The sequence below is a fragment of the Poecile atricapillus genome, chromosome Z, assembly GCF_030490865.1.
Source record: "Poecile atricapillus isolate bPoeAtr1 chromosome Z, bPoeAtr1.hap1, whole genome shotgun sequence".
Lineage (NCBI taxonomy): Eukaryota > Metazoa > Chordata > Aves > Passeriformes > Paridae > Poecile > Poecile atricapillus.
In genome coordinates this window covers 128,136,703-128,155,046 of record NC_081289.1, presented here as the reverse complement: position 1 = coordinate 128,155,046, position 18,344 = coordinate 128,136,703, and the positions used below count along the sequence as shown (strand labels likewise).

Below are 18,344 nucleotides of genomic sequence, written 5' to 3'. Positions count from 1 at the left end.
AGTTTATATTGTCAAAATCACATTTTTATAAAGACAGAAGGAAATAAATGGTGCAGCTCATCTCTTCTGTGTGCAGTAACCACATACTTGTGACTATCGTAAAATTAGGTGTTTGGCAGGTGCTAGATAGTTCAGCTGCAAGCCAACCCTTGTAGATGCTTATACTGTATTTTTCTGCAGTTGCTGTTTGACACATGCTAGAGACACCAAAGTCACACTCTTAAACTGAAGTTTTCTCAATATGTACAGGTGTACTAGTAAAAGCTCATCAGTTTCAGCTCTGTAGCACCTTTGATGACTTTCAAAGGAGGACATGAATGCTTTTAACAGAGCACTGGGAGATGGAGTGGGAACAGAGGGAGGGTACCTACGATGACCACCCAGCATGGCCAGAGATTTTTCTGTTAACTAAAATGCTACATTTCTCTGTTCTTGTCAGAATAGAGAAAGCAAGGGAAAAAAATATAGCTTATTGTTGATCTTGGCTATTCCCAGCTAAGGTAAAATATAATTTTATATTTTATCCAGGCCTCTCTAATGCTTGATGTTTGAAACCATCTGTGTAAATAAGCCACCAAATTTTCTGCTTCCAGTTTGAGCAGATACTGCGGTGAAAGATGATTGCCTTTCTGCCTCTCCTGTGCTCCGTGGCTTGGGAGTACTTTTGGAAGAGGGTCACCCTCTACCATGTCTGATTTTTATCACTCTTAGTTATTGCAAGTCGTAGGGTTCTGCTTAAATGGTCTGATCTGGTATGGCAGTTTCTTTGTTCCTGTGCAAAGTAAATAGATTGTAACTAACTAATCTGGAGCTTTCTGTCTCATTGGATTTAGTGATACTAAAGGTTCAGTCTCTACTGTCACTCAGTGGAGTCTAAGTACTGCTCAGTGCAATACCTGTGTGTAGACATGTGCAGTCATCTTACCCAAAGGTCGAACATGTAGAACACAAGATTTGAATACCAGTTTTTCCTTCTGTACGATGAATTTGAACTTCACAAGACCTTTTAGAGTACTAACACTTTGAAAAGTAATTATGCAACTGTGCAGAGATTTATGCTGCTGCAGGGGAGCATGAGGCAGGAGTAGAAGCAAGAATCTGGGGGTGGAATGAATGTGAGAACGCTTCTGTTGGCTTTCACTGGCTTCCAATATTGGTGAAACTTGGCTTAAGCTTGTTTAAAATACAAATTATATGTTGCCATGTAGCTGTTTCTTAAACAAACTTGTAAAGCTAGTTTTCAGCAGAAGTGGTGATAAGAGGACGGATCTGGTTTGAGTTCTGAGTTTCTAAGGCTAATCTGAGTGTTCTCAGAGGATTCTCTGCAGAGACCCAAGGGTCATCTTAATTTACTTTTTATCTGCTCTGCGCTCAGTTAAAGCTCTAGAATTACAGTTCATTCTTTTGCTTAAGGCAGAGTGGACAGAAAGCTTTTTAAAGGGCTTCATTACTTGTCTGTGTGTGAGTAGGAGAACATGGTTAAGTGGAGAGCTGCTTTCTGTTGCTACCCTCCCTTTTTATCTTTAACCAGAGGCAGAGTGTATTGCCTGCAGGGTTGCTTCCGCTTTCCAGTCTCACAGCACTACACAAGTACAACTGGAGAATTCTGGTTGGTGCTGAAGTGTCTTGACTATTTTTTTCCTGTATGTTTGGAGTTCTGAGGGGGTTTTGGTGTGGTTTGTTTTGGTTTTTTTGGGAGGGGAGGAAGGTTTTTTTTTGTGTTTCTTGGCTTGTAGTTTTGGGAGGTTTTGTTGAGTTTTGGGGGTTTGCTCGCTTTATTTTGTTGGGGTTGTTTGTTTGTTAGTGTGCTTTTAGAAGATGAGTTTTGGCTGTAAAATGTCCTGAAAACACAGCAGTTCTATTTACTTGTTACTTAAGAGCAATTTAAAATTGGAAATCATTTGCTTTCTGTCTGGAAATTGATGAAATAGTTTTCAATTTGTCTTAATAAAATATGATAGAGGCATTACTCCCTCTATTTTTGGCTTATTAATGCCCAGTTGTATTGATAGTGTTCAGCATGTGATAATTTTAAAGAAATCTTAAAGATTTTAAGATGTTTGCAGAAAGTGTTTTTTCTTCATTTAAACTTAGAATGTCATGGAGTATTCCTATTTCTGAGATTAAACTGTAATTCAAGTCAGTCTGTCTTTGTTTCACACTGTTTCCATATATTTCATTTGTGTCTCTGAAATGTAGACTATTCAAATCATTCATGGAAACATAGCATAATAGTGTCTGTTCTTATCTCTTTTGTCCTAGTATTCTAATTGCTAGTTAAATGACTGCTAATGTGATTATTATGCTGGACAATTTCAGTTCTTTCCTAGTATTTCCCATCAACAGATTTCACCCTGCTCTTGATACTGCAGCTCCTTCTAGCTAACCCAGGATCGCTGTGGAAGGTGGAAATAGAGTGCTGGGAAGTGAGTTGCATCTGCTTGACCTCACTGACATCTGACCGCATCTGACATCTTGCTTTCTGACCTCTTCCCCATCCTCTTCTTGAGCCTCCAGTTGTCTTGAGCAAACTGAAATGAGTTCTTACTCGTTTCTTACTGTCACCAGTGATGAGCAGGTACTTTTGGGAGCCGGTAGTTTACCCTCAAAGGTCTGCATATATATGAGTTTCATTTCAGTAGGTATTTCTCTGAAATACCATCTTACACCCTGAGATTTTTGCAGTTCTTTATAACCATCTTGTTTCTGTCTCCAGGGCTGTTCCTTTCAGATGCTGAAAGAGCTTGGTCTAAATATTGAAAATGCTGAAAAGAGAAAAAACCCCTAACCCTAATTTGTTGTAACAAATTGAGAAACAGTTCTGGGGTTTTTTATACAAATTGTTGTATAAAAACAACATTCTACGTATGTATAGAAACTCCCATTCTACAGTAAGTAAAATGTCTGCACAATACTATATTGTTAATTCTTAGTATCTTTAAAAGAGAGGCTTCTAGGCTCTGTGGAAGATAGTTCACCTTCGGATAGTGTGTAAGTGCTCTGCCTTTGGAGACGTATATAGAAATGTAAATATCTGTCAAAGGTGTGGTGAAACTTGCAGTGACAACCAGTTTGCAGTTCATGTGCAGTTTATTGAGCTTGTCAGATTAAGACAGTCTAGCAGCCTAGTGTTTATTTACCACCATGGCTAAGACAATATTCTAATTGCTTTGAACTATGATGGTAATTTAATTTCTGGTTGCAGAATGTGTAGTTTGAAAATTCTTGTGTAGTCAGTGACAGTTTCTGCATTTATCAATATTTTAGTACTTTTTTTTCTTTTTTTTTGCTTCCTTCATGGTTTTAGATAATGGAATTGCAAGGTCTGATATTAATTGTCTTTTCAATCTGGTTACATGTTTTAACTTTAGAACTATAGATTATATATTATTATATATTTAATATTATTATATATTATAATTATTATATAATTATAGATTAGATCTATAATTAGTGTCTTAAATCTTTCCATAAATAAAGATCTGAAATGTTTGTCATTTCACTAAAGGAAATACCTCTACAGAAGTCTGGCTACAATTACAGATTTATTTGCTTAATATAAGAAATTATTGCATTTTTAATTCGCATGGAAGCTTGCTGAGACAGTATTAATGTACTCTTAAAAACTTGGTTCTTCCATATTAAGGATGTGTATTGCATATTAACTTTGTTAGATTATTTATATAAATAAATTATAGGGGGTGGCTTCTGTAATTGGGTAAAGTTCTTTCACAGCTCATACATGAAATGGAAGTGTGAAGAATTAATTTTTTATTTGTATGGAGCTGGATGGAGTTATTCTTAAAATTGTACTAATGTGCTTAAGTTTCTTTTTAAAAAGATAATTCAGTAATGCTTCCATATAGATCCAGAAAATGGTTCTTCTGTAAAGATAGAATTAACATCAATTTTTTGGGTTTTTTAACTGTAAATTCTGAATTGATTTGTAAGGAAAGCTTATTACAGTGGGTCTCCTGATCTCTGCAGGCAAATCGAATGCCCCAGCCTGTAGAAAGTGTGAGGGCTTTGGGATTTCTATTAGGTTTTCCATGGTGTGGAAACTATTTCTATAACAAATTAGTAAATGCAGCCAAGCTCTTCACTATCTGCCTGGCAGGGGTGGGTCCTGGTTTCTGGCAGGGTCACAGTAACCAGGAAAACTTACTTTCTCTTTGAACCTCCAAGGTTAGGGTAGGGCTAGTGACCTGTACGTTCTGCTCCACACAGCCTTGTTTACACACTTCCTTAAACATCTTCCTAAAATTAACTAAAATCTAGAGTCTGTTCCCTTGAGAAGAATTTACTCTGAGTTGCAGCTGCATGTTTCTTACCCTTCCCAGAGGCTCTTGGGAGGAAGAACAGGGGTACATGGAAGAGAAATCGTAAAGATATGCAAATTGTTCTGCATTTGCTTTAAGCCAGTAGTACATGAAGAGGGGGAAGAAGCTCCCACTTCACCTCCCCTCCAGCCTTGTGGACAAGAAAGCATGAAATGAGACGCCTTAAGCCATGCAGAGCTCTGGCAGAGAGCAATGCAGGTGGCCTTTGGGGTTGTCATTTTAGAAATGCCTTGTGCCAAACCAATATGGAAAAGTTTGATTTGTTTGGTTTCTCTCACTGTGAAGATTAACATGCTGACTGAATGCCCTTTTTTTGTGGTAAGAGGGCACATAATAAAATAATAAATATTTTGGATTAAACTAAGATGTCTTCCATCTTTTCAAAGTCGTAAGGTGCTTTCATGTAAGGATGTGTTCAGCACTGTAAAGCAAGATACACTGATACACTAAGCAAGCTGAGTGAGGAAAGGTATGGACTGACAAAGTGTTTGACTTGGGAGATTTGTGCCTGCTCTTTGCATTTGGCTTATGCTGCACATCAGCATCCTCTGGACCAATGTGGTTACTGTTGTCACTCATTTCTGTTATATTGCTGGTAGCAAAGGATTCAATTCTGAAAAATAATGTTTTTTTCTTGTATTGATACTTCAAAACCAGTGGGTCTAAGTTGACTCTCTTAGGAATGGAAAATATAGGAAAAAGGCTTAGAAAGTACCAGATTAGTAATATAAAAAAAGGTGAAGTGTTCCCTGTACCTGAGATGCTTATTATTTTAGACAAAGAGAATTTCTCAGTCCGAGGGGGTTTTTTATTGCATGAAAGGAGAGAAGTCAGGATTTGCAGACTCCTAGACTGTCCTGCAAATCCTGTCTCTTTTCTACAGTAGAAAATGGACTTCCCTTTCTGAAGAAAAAAAAAAAAAAGTGTTGGAAAGGTTTGATGTGAACATTGCCCATTGACATGTCCATGAAAAAGGTCTTGATGACATCTCATTCAAATGTTTACTGTCTGTTCCAAATAAAACAGTGACAGTAACTTTCCTTGGCTGTTGCTCTTTGGGATACAATTTGCTAATAAGGTCACAAACCTTAGGGAAAACAGGCATTTCTCAGAAAAATAGTGTCCTTAACCAAGCCTTAATTCATGATAGTAAACAAATGAAACTGCTTACTGTTCATCTTTCTAAACTCATTTGAACTACAGTTATACTTGATCTTGAAATTGTTATTTGTATTGAAAATTTTGAAGTATAATTTAGCTCTTTATGAAAAGTTAAGTGTACATATGGTAAGCGGAACTGTGCTACTGCCAGATTTGTCTTTTAAGCATGTGGTTAAGTTCCAGCATGTTCAGGTACAATGGTAAACTGTCTTGTCCTGGTAAAAGTGCTGAAGTATTTAATTCTCCCTGGTGTCTCAGCAGTAAATTAGTATGCTCTACTGTTTGCTTGTTCTGACCTGCTCTGAGTTGCATATTTGTGGCAGTGCTTTACAGTTCTGCTGCTGCTAGTGAGGGTGCCCAGCAGAGCCAAGTGGAGAAGGAAAATTGCTTTGACATTTTGAAATCAGCTACATATGAATTGCAATCCTTTATTTTAAAATTGACTGCAAATGAGAATATAGGTCCAGTGCCAGGGCAAGCCACTTGCAGACCCTGGGAATCAAGACTGCAGGGGAGAGCACAGCCAGAATATTTAGATTTTTGGCTTCCTTTCAGCCTACCGGGTGGACTGTTGAGGAACTAGCAAGAGCAACTAATAGGAAATCTGCCAATTTCTATCATGTAGACAGAGTTCCAGAAGCTTCATCAAAATAGGTCTTTCACTTTTTCTTATTCAACAAATAATTTTTTGAAAGTACTTCTTCCCATGAAGCAGCTTAACTGTGTGCATTGGGATTTCAACTGTATTTAATGTACTTGCATGTGCATAAGTAGTTGAGACATAAATAGCTAGGACTTAGACAAAACTCAGATTTTAATCCTGTGAGGGAGCCTCTAGCAAAAACCTTAAACAGAGGTGGAGCCCTATAGGCTTTATTGGTATTCTTTGTGAACAAGTGTTCACTTCATGTGTATCTATCATATTTGTAATGTTCGTGTCTTAGCCTGAAATAAAGCAAGGCATTTATCATTAAGTATGTGACCACTGTGGGTTTTGTTCAAAACATAAATTCCACTTCAGAGAAAAATCAGCACCCAAATTTACCACTACACCCTCTGTCAGGCTGTCAGGAAAGAGTGTTCTTTCTCTGCTCATCAGCTCTGTGTAGCGGCTGGCAGCAGGATGAAGCTACCATACCTGTTGTACTCATACTGGCTAAGTAAGTTCTCTGCACCTTGTGGCACTCAGCTACATAAAACTTGTTCCAGGACTTGTAAAGTTAGCAAGCTGGACTGTCTCTGATGCTTCAGGCATTACATACCTCTGTAGAACTTTTGAGGGGGGAAAAAAGGGTGCAACATCTGCTTGTAGTATGTGCTACGAAGTGCAATACTTCCTGGCTGTAACAGAGTCTCTGCATAGAAATGTGTGTTTCAATTAGCACACTTAGGTTGCTTTTGCCTAGGCTATGCTGATTGTGTTTTGGTGCATGCTGATTTATTAAATATCTAAAACTCATGGGTTTGTCACGATTTAAACGTGGTTTCAAAAGATTTAATGTTGGAAGTGGTCATAAGTCTGTAACTGTTTAATTTTAGGACCTTTAGCTGTAAATAGCTGTACTTAAGGAGCAGTAAGATTTTGAAAAAATACTCAGTTTGTTTCATCCAGTTTATAGGGAAATAGTTCAGGTCTCTTCCATTAATGTTTGTGAGGGGAAAGACTGCTGAACAAATTTATGTTTTCTGGTTAACATTGGTACAAAAGCTGCACTAAGTTTCTCTGATCATAGAGCCAAAAGTGCTAAAGCTCTGATTTGCACAACTAGTAAGTGGGCAAACTGGACTGGGACAAAACTAAAACCAGATGGAGAACTGATTTATACTATAGCAGCATTTTCAGAGACGTGACATGTCATCTCTGAGAAAGCTCAAGTGGTTATACTACTTAGGACCAGCTGTGTTCTGTCTCCCCTCTGTGGGGAGAGCACAGCTCATATTATGGGAGCTGATGCCTTAGGAAGAGACAGGCTCTTTTTTTCATTAAGTATTGTCAGTTAATCTCTGGTCGAGAAGACACCATTGCCTCAAAATCTCAAAATATTTGTGCATCACACATGATGACAAATACATTTCTGATTTGGCGGAGGTACTTTTTCCGCTATTACCATTTTTTAAACTACTGATTTTTGCTTGAAACCAAAAATAATTATGCAGTCAAAGTTTTCAATGTAGTTATTATCAGGCAAGGTTTTTGGCATTTTTCTTAACTGTCTGTCCAATCTTTCCTCATGTTTCTTTATAATCACGTTTAGGGAGGAAAACTTGCTCTTTTTCCCCCCGTAAATTCATTTTAGAGAACCGACATTTCACTTTATCTCCTGAAGGCCCAATATATGCTTCATTGCATTTCTGAATCTCATTGTGAAAAGACCTGCATTTTGATACTTAAAAGGAAATAGGAAATGAGACAATATGGGTCTAGCACTGTTACTCCCTTTCCATGTTCAAATAAATGGCATGTTTTTATAACTGGGAGGGGATGAAGCTGGCTCTCACAAAGGAAGTGGTTAGTTCTTGCCATGGTGACTTTTGATAAGGATTTGTTGGGCTACTGTATACTTATTTGCACTTGCTAAAATAATCTAAAGTTAAAGGATTCTTAACCCTTTCTGTGTAACTGCATTAGTTCTTCAGTAGCTGTGAGTGGGCAGCCAAGGAATAAGAGTTTAGAACTCTGCTGTTCCATATTCATACAGCAACTTGTTTCTAATTTTGTGTAGGTGCATGACTGGATGGCTAATGCTTAACCCAGATATACTAAGTAAGTATGGGAAGTGTGTCTTCTGAAAGTAGTGACCTTTCCTGTCGAGAGTATTCAGAGAGATACAGTCTGTGTTATGTATATGAGTGATCCTGAGGCTGACTATGCAAATGTCTTTTGGTTTTCCAGGAGAGGATTATGTGATAGTGTATTCTTCACTGGTCCTGCACTGCAGTCAGCCTTGTTCGAACGTTTCAAAGGCATGTTTTCTTTCTGATGCTTGCATGGACTTGGGGCTCTGTCACCCTTTGCTTGTCCCAGACTGCCTGACATTTTAATGTAGCAATTACTTAAATGGATGACATGAGTCTTCAGCTTCTAGTTCACAGTCAGGTCACTCTAGTACCTAGTAAAATATTAACTTGTTGAGAAAAGTATTTCCATAAACAGTCCATTAGTAAGTCACAAGGTCATGATTTGTTTCACATGCAGACTTTCCCCCAGCTGTAGTTATACCAGTGTGTCCTGGAAACTAATTTTTATTTCTGGATTTGTATATATTATTGTGGTTTCATTTTGATTTGAAAAGCACTTTTATACCTCGTTAAAGAAGTGAGACTGTGAGACTGCTTTCCCAGTTACTGTCCCATATTTGAGACGCACTACGGTCGTACAAGTTCTCATGGTAAGAAATAAAATTAGTTTGACAACTTTAGTGATCACAAATGTTTGCCTAATCTTTGAGTATTTTATTAAAATTTAATAAGTTATCTGTGTGTTATATAAAATACTTTTTTTGTTCTCTTAGGCATTTGTTTTGTATAGGTCTTTCAGAATAGTATTCTTTTGTCTGTAAAATGAGCATATTGAAATGTGTTTCAATGACGTTGGCTAAACTTGCAAGATGTCTGATCATATGTTGATTTTACGTGAGTCCTTTTGTAATCTCTGAATATATGGAAATACCATTAAACTGGAGCAACTTCTAGAGTTGCAAGAGGTATGGACATCTTTTCCCCCACTTTTTTTTCCTTTAAAGTAAAGCTTACATGGTGTAGAAAAGTAAATAAAATTAAATTGGTTTATTAAATTGTAATAATCAGGCAAATTCTGGGACAGATTACTATGTCAAGTTGCTTCAACTGAGCTTGAAAGTCCTTTTAGAGAAGTTATAACACAATGGGTAATCACAAGTGGAACTCTTAACTCGAACAGCTGCCACAATGCTCAGACTTCTTGATAATCACCTGTTTAATTTGTTGCTGCTTTACGATTTCATGTGCTTAATCAGTGCTGATGAGTTTCTTGGTAGCGCCTCGGGATTCAGATTCAGTTGCTGTTACTGATTTCCTTTGAGTGAAAGATACTTGCTCTATAACAAGTGGCATCACTTACCCTATTTTAAGTTGATTCTGTAAACTCTTGGGCTTTTATTTCCCAAATTTTTATGATTTCCATTACTATCACTTCAAGTCCTTGTGTTTCTTATGTTTAAATGTGTTGTTTAAAAAAAACAGCACTGTGGCTTAGGCTGTACTGATGTCTTTTTGTATGGATTCTGGTATTAGATCCTCTGATAGATTATGGAAGTATGGCCAGTACAAAACTGACTGAGATTTCACTAATGGCTGTGCAAAAAACACTCATGAAACTTGAAGGGAAACTTTTTTGAGGCAGATGGGACAATCTCATCTTTCCAAATAAGAATTAATGTTCTTGAATATAATTAGCGCTCCATTTTCCTTTAATTTAATTTTGAATAAAGGCAGTTATGGCTGCTGGCAAATACATTAAGTCACTTTAAAATCTGTAGATTGGTCCAATGAGTCTAATACAAAGAGTGATGAATTTTCTTCAGAAGGAATTAAACAGTAAAGCACAAGGATAAATACTCTTTTGAACTGTGCAATTTAGATTTTTACTTCCTGAAGATACTTTAACAAAACTGTGTATATAGAGAATTACAGAAATCGGTTCTGGATGAGTTTGGCTTCATCGAATCAAAAAAGGATTAAATGAGCTGGGCCTCACCTGTGCCTTAAGTACTTGCTAGTACTTGAAAAATTCTCAGAAACTATCCCATAACTTCAAACTAGCAAATTCTTCTTACTTTTTTTTTTTTCTGCATTTTTTTAAATATCATCCAGTTTGATTCTCTTTCATTGTAGTCTCATTTTTACTGTGAACTTTTTTTCAAAAGTAACTGTCATATCTCTTATTTAGTGATTTGCTTTTGGTGGTATTTGGGTTTTAATATTGGAGTTTGAAAACCTTATTGTACTGTGTTGCGGCTTTCGAGGTTGATATGCTTCTGTCTGAATGTTCATACAGAAAAGAAACCTCACTTTAGTTACTCAATTTTTTAAAATTAATTTCTATCTTTTAATTTTTAATAGTTCTGAATTTCTAATGTTGGTATTTGATTTACGTGTCCTCTGGAAAGGAATGCCTCTTCTGTTCCTTTTTCTTTACTGTGCCGTCTTTAACTAGAATTGCTTGTGGTGAAAGTGAAGGTTGGTTTTGAATACAGCTGAAATACAGATTTAGCTACTTAAATGTGAAGCCTAAATTTGGAAGCGCTTTTGGGAGGCTTGACATATTTTAGAAAATGAAACTGCTTCTTGGATGCTTTCATATGAATTGGGAAGCTATTTTAATGTGAAGCCAGGGATGGGAAGGGAGCAATTCAGGAAAATAGTCACTACTAGACTTACACCTTCTTCAGAAATATAGTGCCCTTTATTTTCAAAGCTGAAAGTGGGAGCAAAGCAGAAGAGTGCATTTATCAGCCAGTTTGCTCCGAGTGATGTGGTTTATTCTGACTTGTTAAGGAATGAGTACACAGTATTAAATGTTATTTACATAATTACGTAGAAGTTGGAGGTAGTTAAGAATCTTCCAAGAATAATGCTTGGATAAGAATATATGCAAAGATAATTTGCTTTTCTCAAAATACATACCTTTCTTGAGGTGCTTTTGATTAAATGTCTGTGATGACAGACTTTCACCCACCAATTTCAGAATTTCAGCCAGTAAGTTTTGGTGATTTGCTTTTTTTTTTTTTTTTTTTTTTTGAAGGTCAGAATTTTAATTGACCAGGATTTGTTGTTGCAGAGAGAAATTGAGATGGTTTTTAAACAGAAAATTCAGTCAATGTTAGTTTAACCTTCCTTTAGAAGCCTGAAATAAAATGAAGTGGAAAAGCTCTGGAAACCAGATTAAGACACACTTGAAAGCACAGAATTCACTTACTGCCTTTCCAATTTTAGAGCATTGTGATGGTCAAAACTACATGAGATTTCATGTAATTGAAATTAAATAAATTTATGTAATAAATTGATGTAAAAACTCACTGATATGCATTTAATTTCAGAAATTCTGTTAAAACTACAATGCAGAAAGAATATCTCAGTGAATTAAGTGCTGTGAAGTTACTAGGCATGGAACTTTTAGGTTAGTTCTGAAGTGAAATGATGGCGCAAGCCATCGATCTGCTGGACCTTCTGTAAGACAAGATGGTTTCTCAGACAGCCTTGGAACTTGTAGTCTGTGTTGGTAAGGATTTGTGTCTGCCAGTGTGATGTGGAAAGGAAAAGGGACAGGGCTTGGCTTTGCTGAAACTGGACCTCTTCAGCATTATCATTTATGGCCTCTTCTGTGTTTGCCTTTGTTGGTGTTTCACGTGTTTTCCATTTGTTGTTCCTCGCTGTACTAAACAGTAGGGAGAAGAGGAGAGACAAAATATTTCTGTAGTTAGGTTCTGTACTAGATTTTGGGAGGTGGGCTTATGATTCTGGCTTCTTACCTGAAAGCTCAGACGCTTAGGCTTTGCTAGTTCAAATACAGTTGTTCTTGTAGGTGCACAATTGTATAGATTACTTTCAAACATAAGATTTAAAATTAAGTGCATATTCTTTCCTTATTGCGCCTATGTTTCAGTCTAAAACTTAATTAAATTTATTGAGTTCTCTTTAACAGTGTCTGTTACCCAGGAGGTCCTGAAAAGTACATACATACCTAGATTCCATCATTAATACCAGAATAGCTCTAATGTATTTTGATTTTATGACAGCTTAACAATGTTCCACACTAGAAACTTCTTTTAATGTGCATTGATTCAGATTTCGCAGTTTGCTTAAAATGGTACTAAATGGTGAATATATGAAATGAGAAAAAAATTCAAAGATATAATTTTCTTCCCCATCCCCCTGCCTCACCCCACCAGACACTAGTGGCATTTGTGCATTTATATTTTAAGTTTGACATAGACATTTTTGCTTACTTTTCTTATATGTATATTTTGCTGCCCTTCATAAGGGAGGAAAACAATGGATATGTTGATTGAATAAAATAAAAGTTCAGATAAGTTGCTTCCCACATTTTTTGACAACACTTCCATTCATGGGCTAGATTTCATGTTCTTTTTTCTTCTTAGTAAGAACATTGTTTTTAAATTAATTCTGTTACATAAATGTGAACACCTCTCTTTGCTTATTGGATCCTGGACTGAAGAGAGAGTATGACGTGGTGTGCTGTGGATGAGAGATATCCATAGGATATGGATAAATAGCTTATTTTCTAATGCATCATGAAACTGGAAATAAGTTGTAAATTGAACATCCAGCTGGTAGTTACACAGTAATATCTCCTAAATTAGATGATTCCTTTATTTTGCACTTTCAACTAAATGTATTACATGTGGATGACACTAGTTTGCTTTTGGTGTAAAGACAGTAAGTTTATAGGATAAATATCTGCATTTTATGAACTGAAAAACAACTTCCATTAGAAAAAAAAAAAAAAGCAGATCTAAGGTTTTTTCTTTTCTCCTAAATGACTCTTTAAAATTACTGCTATAAAAGTCTTCTGAGATAAATTACAGGTAACAAGTACCTTGCACTATTTTTAGCTTACCTCATGCAGCTGAATCTTTAGCAGATGTTGAGTTTGCTGTGGACTTAATGCAAAGTCAAAAGGTAACACAGAGTACAGTCCCAGTGAGTGTGTTCTGCAGTGCAGGAAAACAAAGTCCTCCAGTGAAACACTTCCTGTTGTGTTCTTGACAGCTCTGTTGCAGTAAATTGTTTATTACTTAAACAAGCCATCTAAGGAGAGCTGAACTGTGACATCATATAGTAAAATTCAGTTCTGTGCTGATCATAACTTTTAAGTTTATTTAATTATGCTGTTACGCAAGTCAACTAGTGTAGTATGGTATTTGGAACAATTCAGTGCAAAAGTGATGTAAGGCTAAGTCACACACGCATTTCCCTCTTCTAGTTTTTGAAACAAATTGCTGTATTTTTACTTTGTCTGGCCGTTTTAGTTTTCTTAATGTAATAATCAAATTGCTTTGTCAAATGCTCAGGTATTTTAATAGTGCTTGACTGTTAACTTCTGTTTTTCAACTATCTGCCTCTCAAGAACTGTTTTTCATAGAAATTTTTGCAAGCTGCAATGCAAGAAAAGAGAAGGGCTTTTTCTTAGTCAGATAAGAGAAACCAAAAGCATGCAGCTCACTTCAGCAAAATGCTTTTTTGTTCACTGGCTTTGCAAGAGGAGTCCTTATGAAGCTTTCTTAAACTTTCGTTAGTAATCTTTGTCTTAGTGTTTCTGTGTTATGACAAATACCACTTTAATGTGTGTATTGAATTTTCTGTTTGAGAGATTATGAGAATGCATCTTTCTTGATCAGTGTGTGGTCATGTTCTCCCTAGGCTTTGCCTTTTTATTGTAGATTCCCTCGGAAATCTGAGGTGGTTTTTTGTTTTGTTTATCTTAAATTCTGCTGCCAGCTTCCCTTCATAGCTGAGGTTCCATTTCCGGTGTGAAAATAAAAGACTAGCACCATCTGAGTACAGTAATCTGTTCCTGTCTGCTTGTTAAATACTGAAAAAGTGACAGTCATTTTGATAGTTTTGCAAAGCAGGAAATTACAGACTTCCTTGTCAGAAACTTCAGTGACTAGAGCAGGAAGAGCTACTGAGATCCCAAGGAACATGTTCCAGGACACAAAATGTTTCTGTTTTAACATTACTGTTTGGGAGGAAGCTAACTGGACACTTGTTTAGGTTTTTTGGTGGGGTTTTTTGTTCAGGTTTGTTGTTTGTGAGGATTTTTATTGGGTTTTTTTTGGTTTTGATTGGTGGTGGTGGCTTTTTTGTTCGCTTGGTTTTTTATTTGTTTTGGTTTTTGTTGGGTTTTTTGTAGTTTTTAGTAATTATAATCATCTTCTTATTTCTTTTTGTATAACCTAGAAATCATTTTTTAACATGCCATGGTGCAAACAGATCTTATTTTTAAGAATTTGTTGCTAATATAGTTGCCCAAGGGAAAACCTTCATAAAGTCAAACTTGCCTTTCTTCTCCTCTTCTGGGTTGTATATAATGATAACACTGACAGATGTGTTGTTGAATATCTGCTGGCACAGACAGCTTCCTTTAGAATTTTGAAATAGACTGTAGTTCTACAGTTTCTCCTTCTTCCATCCCCAGAAGGTCAAGTAGGTCACTCTGGTTTTTCTCTCTGCCCATTTGATTTGAGTGGAACTTACTCATTGAATAATTAATTGGATAATTCTTAGTGTAGTTTAAATTCCGTTGCATATAATGGCATTTCTGGTGTAACATTTTTTGAGCATTGAAACAGTGGAATTTCTTGCATCATTCTTGTGTAATAATGCTGATAGTGGCATTAAGTCAAAGACATGCAATGTCTTCTGCCTACAGAAGTCAATGACCTTTTCAAGATAAACTTAGTCAAAGCAAAAATGAGGTAAACAAAGCCTGTACCTGTGGATGAGTGTGTTTTCTCAATACCTCAGGAAGATACCTGAGCACTCTCCTCTCTTTTGACTTGCCTACAGGATCAGATTTGATGGTTACAACTCTTTTAATACTTGCATGAGGGCTTTAGAAGAAGCAGGAAGTTCAAGGGGTGTGTGTGTGTGTGACTTTATGCTAATTTTTTTAAGTTATTGTATCCCCCAGCCTACAGTCTTTCTGATTTGTAACAGTGGGGGTTTGTTCTGTGACCTACATTTGTACACAAAGGTGGCATATATATTCAAATAAACAGTGGGGATTTACTACATTTATTTTCAACGTAAGGGGCTTTTTTTAGTTTTGTGGTGTGGTGAATGAACGCAATTTTTACTTTTTTCCTGAGGTCAGCCCAGTGTCTTTTAAACCTCTTAAACCTTGGGTCATTTCACATGGCATGCCTTCAGTTTCTAGATTGCAGTCTACATAGGAACCAACAGATGAAAGATACAGCAGATAAAAAATAAATCAGACAAATTAATGTGAAGGTACCTTCCTCTCATTCATCCCTGAAGCCACGTATTGGCTGCTGAAAGCGAGAAAGAATCTAGTGGGAGGAGTTTCTCAGAGATTGTTCTGTGGTTTTATCACAGCATGCACAGATAGTTGCAGTTTGACATAGGATGCTGGGCTGGATGGGCTTGCAGCTTGGAGTTACAGAAATGCTTCAATGGGGAGGTCCTGTGGAGTGACAGACTGCAGCTGGGAGCCTTGTGAATGCACAGGGTCTGCAGTTCTCTGTAAGCTCAATTCTTATGCTTAGTCATACTGACATGTTTCCTTTTTGTCCTGGAAATGTAGCATTTTCTTCCTACAATAAATAAGAAAAAAAGGAAGGTGTTACTTTTGGGGGTAACTTCTTGAACAGAAAAGGGGAAAAAAGAGGTCATATGACTTGCTTTCAGTGTTAAGCTTTCAAATACATTTAAATCTCATGGCTGAAGGTCATAACGTCTGCTGTCCTGCTGGGGTTGAAGGAAAACAAATTTCAGCTTTTGAGGACTGTTGCTTCTGCTCTGGCAGCTTTATTTTAGTTATAAGATTTTCTTCATCCTACAGAACTGTTGTCTTCAGTATGGTAAGTCCCTTTCTGCATGTGGGGGATCTTTTCCACTGGAATAAATCTGTGTTACAATGCATATGTACTGTAAAAGAAGCTTGTTTGTCAGAAGTGTCATCCTGTGTTTTTTTTTTCTGGGAAATTGTTGAAGCACCATATGAATTAGGTTGGAGATCAAACCCAGACCAACAGTTTTCCATTTTCTTCTCTCCAATTTAAAGTTTCAGAATGTGTGGTGGTGTTTTGGGGTTTGATTCTGAAGTCAGATCAATATCAGTAGGGATAAATAGGAATTAATAACTTAGGTAGGGAATGGGAACTCCTTAAACTGACCTTGTGTCTGCAGAGATGGTGTATAGAACTGTTTCAATAGGTTACCTACACAAGTTACAGTAGCTTCTGGCCCCTCCTTCCTTTGGGTTGGCATAAATATCTGTTTTTCAAAGCCTGGGTATTACCTAAAGTGTTTCTAGGCTTCTTACCGCTCTAGTTCTGATATTAGTGCTTGATCTAAGAGTACTCTAGCAGCAGATTCAAGATTCTACTTGCATATAAATCTTTTCAGTACTCTTTGCTATTTGATTATTATCTTTTTTAAATATTTGGTGTGTTTTTTTAATGCTTAAAAACGTCTTAATCTATAAATCTTAGATGTTTGTGTCTGAGGTTGAGATCCATTACCAAATTACAAATTGCAAATTACAAAATTACCATTACTTGACAAAGTACCTTGGCTTTTCTTTAACTGATACAGAATGGAAGAAAGGGAAGTAAGAAGAAATGAAATTTGTGTGTGTTCCTTAAGTAGGTTTGCTTTCAGTTTAATACTCTGAAAAACCATTTTAACTTTTTTGCTTTTCTTTCCTCAAATTTTTGAAAGCTGTTTGGTAAAGAAATAAACTTGCAGTTTTTACTTTTTCTGTGTTGTCAGTTGGAATCTTTCAGTAACCTCTTCGAACCTCCAATTTATGCATGTTCTATGTGACATTCCATTTGATAATATTCCCTGAGACTCATTTCAGCTTTTCCTAAAAGACTACAGTATCTCTAAAAATACTTTAATATCTCTTGTCACATTCTGCTTGTATATAGGAAGGTTTTAGAACTTTGTTGCCTGCTGGAAGCTGCTTTATGTGGCAGAAAAATGCAATACTTCTGATTTTTCTGTTTTATTATTTAGTTCAATTCTGGCCTATAGGGTAGACTTTGTGTTGAATTTCCCCTTCATTGTATGAGTACATGATTGAGTTGAAATATTCAGAAGAAAGTTGTCAGTTATACTTGAGTTTTTGAGGCAACATTCAGCATTCTTACTTAGTTGATTTTGTATTTTCAAGCGAGCTAATTTGGGAAAATGTTTTGTCTTTTTTTATGCATGACAGATTTTTAAAGATTAATTACACAGTTGGTTTTTTTCTTAATAGCCTAACAATATTTCATAATATGTTGAATTTTAGGAAGATGAATTTAAAAAATTGACCTTGGGAAGTAGTTATTTTGACGTGAACTGCATAGAAAACAAAGCTTTCAATTGCAGCTTGAGTTTGAAATCTTATGCTAGCTTTATATGTCAAGTCTAAGTGTGCCCTGCCCTGAGAAGGGGAGCACAGCTGTCTTCATGAGTCTAGATGCACATTATACTGCTGTAACTGCATTTTCTCACAAACACCTGAACTAAGTTTAAGTGTGGCACTCGGCAGTGGCATGGTCTCCAGTCTGTGGTTCGTGTCTTCCATCCAGTGCTGAATTTTGTGTCACACTGGTTGCACTGACAGTATTAGATGGTAAATTAAAAACCAGTCTGCTCTCGGAGATGAGGGCTGCAATTGTGCTATATCCCTCTAGAGCAGGTTGATATGTCCATAAACAAGACTGTATTTTCTTACCTTTCGTTGTTAAAGTATTAATTGTGAATTCATTGCATGGAAACTATCTGAAATCCAACATTGCTGGGGGGCAGCATTAAAGCTTAGTACATAGGGAAATCCAGGTAACTGGTAAAACATATCTGTGCATTAAAGCAGTACTCATGTTAAAGTTTCCTTGTAAGGCGAAATATATATATGATTTGCTTGCAGCAGCATACAAAGTTCTTTTGCTTTGAAAGTTAAAGGAACTATGAAAATACTGTCCTGTACATACAGCTTTGTGTAGCAGGCTTTCTGCTTAACATGTGGATTTTTAAAATGCTTTATGTGTTGCTGGCAACAAAACAGAATATTAAATACCTTTATTTCATGATCCTTTTGTAAATGAG

General features: G+C 36.4%; 1 protein-coding gene across 3 annotated transcripts in view; it reads left to right on the top strand.

Annotated features, from left to right (window-relative positions):
- Positions 1-18,344, top strand: part of MAP3K1 (mitogen-activated protein kinase kinase kinase 1) — a 59,165-nt gene that overhangs the window by 4,438 nt on the left and 36,383 nt on the right. The window contains exon 1 of one of the 3 annotated variants that reach the window (XM_058826708.1): positions 15,646-15,767. The exons of the other annotated variants lie outside the window; for them this stretch is intronic. Within the exon in view, the coding sequence (XP_058682691.1) occupies positions 15,745-15,767 (23 nt within the window). The 5' untranslated portion in view covers positions 15,646-15,744. Of the gene's footprint in view, positions 1-15,645; positions 15,768-18,344 lie in introns of those variants that run through there. 3 annotated transcript variants of the gene reach the window in all.